Source organism: Bombyx mori, chromosome 17 (assembly GCF_030269925.1).
Source record: "Bombyx mori chromosome 17, ASM3026992v2".
NCBI classification, from domain to species: Eukaryota; Metazoa; Arthropoda; class Insecta; order Lepidoptera; family Bombycidae; genus Bombyx; species Bombyx mori.
The window spans coordinates 14836297-14842296 of NC_085123.1; the positions used below are offsets into that span (position 1 = coordinate 14836297).

The window sequence follows — 6000 nt, forward strand, 5'->3', positions numbered from 1 at the left end:
TCCAAGCGTTAATTACAAAAATTAAAAGAAAAAATAACGAGGCTTGAAAAAGGTTACCGGCTCAGCAATGCCTAACAGTGGCGACTCAATCAGTACTTTTTTTTTTTCTTCCTAAGTTGATGGTCTTGAGAGACCATTTCAGCGTAACCTTAACAAGTAGGTGAGCTGCAAGGGCAGTGCTTCGCAGAATCTACCACCGGATCGAAAACGCCACCCACTGAGAAGATCCGGTGAGAAACTAAGTGGGCTGTGTCTATGGGTTTATTTACTCGTCGAGCCCTTCGTCGCAAGCGATGGTTTCGGCGAGGACGGTGATCGAAGTCGGTACTACGGAGTGACGCGCACATCAGCATCAGACCGACCAATCATTATCTGAGTTTAGTTCCATTTTTTTTTTTAATTTAAACATATTAAGTATACTTTGATAAGAAACAAATTTTTGACGAAAACCAGTAGGTACCTACGCAATATAATAAAAAAAACAAGTAAAAAAATGTTACTATTGTTATTGTTAAATATTAATGTGTATGTATATGAAAGGCGTTTTAATGAACGCGGCAATTTGAATAAAATGACTTTTAACGATCTAGTCCATCAAAGGCATAACGCTCAATGTGAAAAACCTAATATCAAAAACTACGTAATATGGTATTTACGTTATTAGCGTTGTAGATGGTCGCGGTCGAGTGGGAAGCGGAAATACCATATTCACTAAAATTTAGAAGGAAAATAAGAAGGAAATTCGCCATCACCTGTCTACCACAGAGTCATGCTGTAACAGAAGGTACACGGCACATGACTAACGAGACCTTGATTCGCTTCATTGACATTTATTAGTAACGCTACTGTGTCTCGAACAATAATGGTTACGTAACGACGTATATACTAGTGTAGCCATACAAGAATGAACTTTAGCTGTTAACATAATCTATGCAAACTTCGATTAGATTAGCATGTCTTACCGTCCAACAAGCAGGCCGGTTACCACTAAGACCATTGTTCTAGTGGTAGCCAGCCCGCTGGAGAACAATGATTCTAGTGGTAACCACCAAAAGGTAAGAAGTTCTTAAGCTAAGGTAAACTTTAGAACTAACTAACTTATAAAGTGGGCAGTTGACATAATAAGTTTGAGAGCCCCTGCCGTAGAACGTGGATATAAGCAATGCAATTAGCTAACCTTGTAGCTATTCTAGCCCTCGGTTGTAGAAATACATAATATGCCAGGTAAGGATGATTCGTTCTTAGTGACGTGTAGTGATACTGATGAAGAGAAAACAAATCATCTAAATGCAAATAAAACCAAAATCATAGATGGAGATCCTTCCAAGCAATCTGAGAACTAGGATTGTGTATCGACAATTCAAATTACTGTTTTCATGAGTAATGATGAGCTCAAATGTAAGTAGCGATTTTTGCGATTTATTTTACATTATACTTCAATAAATGCTGTAAATTCAAGGGTAGTGTGAGATCGTGAAAGCATCTATTATCATACATTATATATATATATATATATATACTTTTTTTTTTTTTTTTATTGCTTAGATCGGTGGACGAGCTCACAGCCCACCACCCTTCAAACCGAAACGCATTTCTGCTTCACGGCAGAAATAGGCAGGGTGGTGGTACCCACTCGCGCGGACTCACAAGAGGTCCTACCACCAGTAAAAAATTAATTTTATTTATTAATAAAATTATTTTACATCTATTATTACTCCAACTGTGATTGCATTTAAGATCACATTTTACGCTTCAAAAACAAGCAATGTATACAACCGAAGGTCAACGAACTCTTACATCAATTTTTGTCACAGTGTAAAATTTAAACCGGGCCATTTTTTACATTATTTAGCGTGCGACTTTTTACAAGCTGTATGCTAATAAAATCGAGGTTGCTCTCTCGACCTTCTTATCGAGAATTATCAACAACGGAGCTTATAAAAATAATGTTAATGTATAATTATTCATTTCTGTATTAACTTATAAGAAGATCGATTTTGAACCTGTACAGAACATAGAAATCTCACTGTTTGGATCAAATTCCGATTGCTAAATACAATGACAGTTAACCACAGCAATCGAAAGTGATCAAGATGAAAAATATAAAATAAAAATTAATAACAACTCTTCAGATCAGGACGCATTGCGGCATCGTGACACTAATACGAGGGGGTGGTACCTAACCGTGCGATCTCTTAAGACGCCTTATCACCTGAACTGACACCTATTTTCAATATTACACAACGTTATTCCTTCATCGTGGAATCAATTCATAAATATTTATCAAGTACATATTGCATTAGAAAAATTCGAACCTAGATGCATATGAACACCAGCATAGTCGCATACATTGGGCGTCTTATTTTTTAGGCCATAACGATGTTTTTCCAATTCTCTCCCAGGCGTATCGTGAACTCTTCCATTGGAACATAATACACACTAATACCACAAGTACTTAAGAGTATTTATGGTTTAATGATTCACCCATATCACTTACATTCGATCCAATCCGAATACAAAAGCGCTTTGAATGGTGCCCAATTAGCACTAACACAAACTGCACGTAACAAAACACAATAAATTAAATAGTTCATTTTGCGGAGTGATGACCTCGACACGTCCACGGCGTGACGCGGTCGCTGCATGAATGGACAACATCAGCCTTGTGTGCGCGTAATCAATTGAATTAGCGACTTGTCTTAATTTGATTACAGGAAATCGAAAAAAAAACAATATTTACGTATCAACGACATTATCCGGTTTCGCGAGCTCTGATATCTCTTTGTTCTTTATTTATGCTGGTGGCAGGACCTCTTGTGAGTCTGCACGGGTAGGTACCACCACCCCGCCTATCTCTGCCGTGAAGCAGTAATGCGTTTCGGTTTGAAGGGTGGAACAGCCGTTGTAACTATACTGAGACCTTAGAACTTATATCTCAAGGTGGGTGGCGCAGTTTGCAGATGTCTATGGGCTCTAGTAACCACTTAACACCAGGTAGGCTGTGAGATCTTTCAGCAATCTAAGCAACAAAAAAATTGACTTAATGTGGATAAGCCCGTGAATAAACCCCGTGGATAGCACCGTCCACTTTATTAAATTAGACCGAAGTCTTCATTGCATTGTATAGCAGCTCCCACCACCCCCACCCTTCAAACAGGAACGCATGACTGCTCCACAATAAAATAAGACAGGTTTGTGGTATAAGTGAATAAGTTCATGTAGACTCAAGACAGACCCGTCCTTGAATTGTTATTTTTCGGTGTACCTCTTCAACATCTTTATCCGTGACTTTAAAAAAAAAACTTCATTTCACTAGTGCGGCAGCCTGTAAGCTATCTCGTGTTTTCATAAAAACTGTAGACCGATTACTAAAATTCTCATTGGCTGCTCTTAGATAATTTGACTTTCAATGCGAATGTTTTCTTTCTGCTATGAACACAAGTTAGGATTGATTTAAATAGCTCTCATATGATTCAGGACAGTCAGTGTGAAAATTCGCCTCTTAATCCTTATGGGAGGGTCCCCATGGAGGACCGTTCATTGTGGTGGACTATGAGAGAGGCCTACATCCAGCACTGGAATGGGCTGATGATGAATCCTCATGAGGACCAAACTTAGGTAGGTACAGTAGCTTCGAAAAGTGCACGGAAAATACAATCAAAAATAGGTAATACAGTTTGTATAAAATATGACAAGATAGAACGTAACTGTGGTAATTAATTATCAAATCTAAGTTAATATGAACCAGCGCCTTCAAGTTAATTATTAGCAACTTAGATTCAAATAATCACTGTGCTATAAATCCTAAAGTATCCATGCAATAACCGTATGTATTATCAACGATTCGCCATATACCTATCCTTTTTATGGACTCATCCAGCTTTCAAAAATGCTCTTATCGGTTTTTCACAAAGCACAGATCGCAGCGTGTGTGCTCGAAGCTCATGTCTTTAGCTTCATCCATTAGCTGTTATTTAAACCGTTAATGGCACTGGCATTAGTCCCATTTAAACGTGATCAAAGACATCAGCGTGCAGAGCCAACAATCCGCCTTAGAAACTTATAATTAACTCACCTTAATTACCGGACAGCCGATGAAAGTTTTTAATTGACTTTACCTTATCCTTACCGGGGACGTACTCAAAAATTCGAAATCCTTTAATTGGTTTGGACAAACCCAAATAACTGTCAATCGCTTAACAACTTAAGCGGTGAAGTGAGTCTCTATATTTAATTTACTAGCGGCCCGCTCCGGCTGCGCTCGGGTTTTTAACAAAAATTTCAACGATATTTGACGTAGTTTTATTTTTTTAAATAAAAGAACACTTATTGCGGCATAACTATGATAGTTAGACATATGCTGTCGCGGCACCTTTTGTAAATAATAATGTGTTCTACAAAGTCGTAGGACATTATTTTATTCTATCATCAATAGTTTTCACAGGGCACGCGAAGTAAAAAATATCTTAGGTAATTTTTTTACACCTCGGGTTTCATTATTGGAGTTTTAGTAAAGATCCCTAATTTTTTTCAAAAAAGATTATAGCCTATGTCACTCGGAAACAGTGTAGCTTCTAAACAGTAAAAGAATTTTTCAAATCGGTTTAGTAGTTTCGGAGCCTATTCAATACAAACAAACAAACAAATCTTTCCTCTTTATAATATTAGTATAGATTACGTGCGAACCTCAGTACGAATTTGATGTTTAGAAATGGTTAATATTATGTACCTAATCAGTAAAGGGGAAATCTCGTGACCTTATAAATCTTAAAGGTCTGGAGAGATCTCTGGTCGGAACCACTAAAAGGAATTACTAAAAGTTGAAACATTTTCGCGAATCGTACGTAAATAGATATATAATTAAAATTACTGTGACGGTAGCTGTCAGACAACACAAGGCATTCGACAGATGCCTGAATCACGCCAACAACATTTTCAAGATAAGCTTGCATATATACAAGCGAAGTAAATTGCCCCTCCGTAATAAAGTGACACTCTACAAAACTTTTGTTACGCCCCGTCATGACCTATGCAAGTGTAGTGTTCGCTCACGCGGCCCGCACTAACTACTAACTTGAAACCGTGATAAACGTGAATGTCCACAACGATTTGGACTTTAGACTCCATCAGTAAGTATCTTGTCGACATCAGTGCGCCATTTCGAGAAAGTGTTTTCCATAAACGACGTCGCCCAAAACACGTAATTTCGGATCCTCCCGATCAACTATCAATGCTTCGAGGTACCTCAAGCACCGGTCACCGTTCTCGTCGAGTCCGTGACTTGCGACGAAGGACTCGGCGAGCGAATTAACCCACAGACACAGCCCGGACAATAAAAATCACCAGATTAAACCGTAAAAGTAATTTTAATTTTACTTAAGAACAAAGAAAAATCTTTACTGCTGGTAGCACCTCAGTGAGGCCGCACGAGTAGGTACCACCAACCTGCCTATTTCTGTCGTGAAGCCATTACTGCTTCACGACAGAAACAACAAACTGGTTTTACTGGTGGTAGGACCTCTTATGAGTCCGCGCGGGTGGGTACCACCACCCTGCCTATTTCTGCCGTGAAGCAGTAATGCGTTTAGGTGTGAAGGGTGGGGCAGCCGTTGTACTGTTAAAACTGAGACCTTACACATCATGTCTCAAGGTTGGTGGGTGGCGGCATTTACGTTGTAGATACCTATGGGCTCCGGTAACCACTTAACACCACGTGGGTCATGAGCTCGTCCAACCATTTAAGCTATATAAAAAATAAAAAATGGTCCTATGACAAAAACATTCTCGAAGTATCAGGCATCCGAATTCTTATAGATTCTACAATCTTATCGATTTTAAAACAATAGATTCTGCCTGCCTTAATACGGCCCGGTACTACAGAAGCTGCGAAACCTTTTGAGTCGTTAATCTCGGCGCTTGGAGCCTAATAATTGCTGATTCTACAGTTCGCCCGTCACGATTGCTTCTAACAACCCTGAAAGGAATACTAATCAATATCGA

The 6000-nt window shown here is 38.9% G+C and overlaps 1 protein-coding gene and 1 long non-coding RNA gene across 2 annotated transcripts in view; both read right to left on the reverse strand.

The window, feature by feature from the left end:
- Window positions 1-3089, reverse strand: part of LOC101741009 (pancreatic triacylglycerol lipase) — a 5275-nt gene extending 2186 nt beyond the window's left edge. The window contains exon 1 of the mRNA XM_004926617.5: window positions 2498-3089. Within this exon, the coding sequence (XP_004926674.2) occupies window positions 2498-2645 (148 nt within the window). The 5' untranslated portion in view covers window positions 2646-3089. The remainder of the gene's footprint in view (window positions 1-2497) is intronic.
- The window catches only part of LOC134200489 (uncharacterized), a 24743-nt gene extending 18963 nt beyond the window's left edge, over window positions 1-5780 (reverse strand). The window contains exon 1 of the long non-coding RNA XR_009975447.1: window positions 5552-5780. This is a non-coding gene — a long non-coding RNA (uncharacterized LOC134200489). The remainder of the gene's footprint in view (window positions 1-5551) is intronic.
- Window positions 5781-6000: the final 220 nt, after the last annotated feature.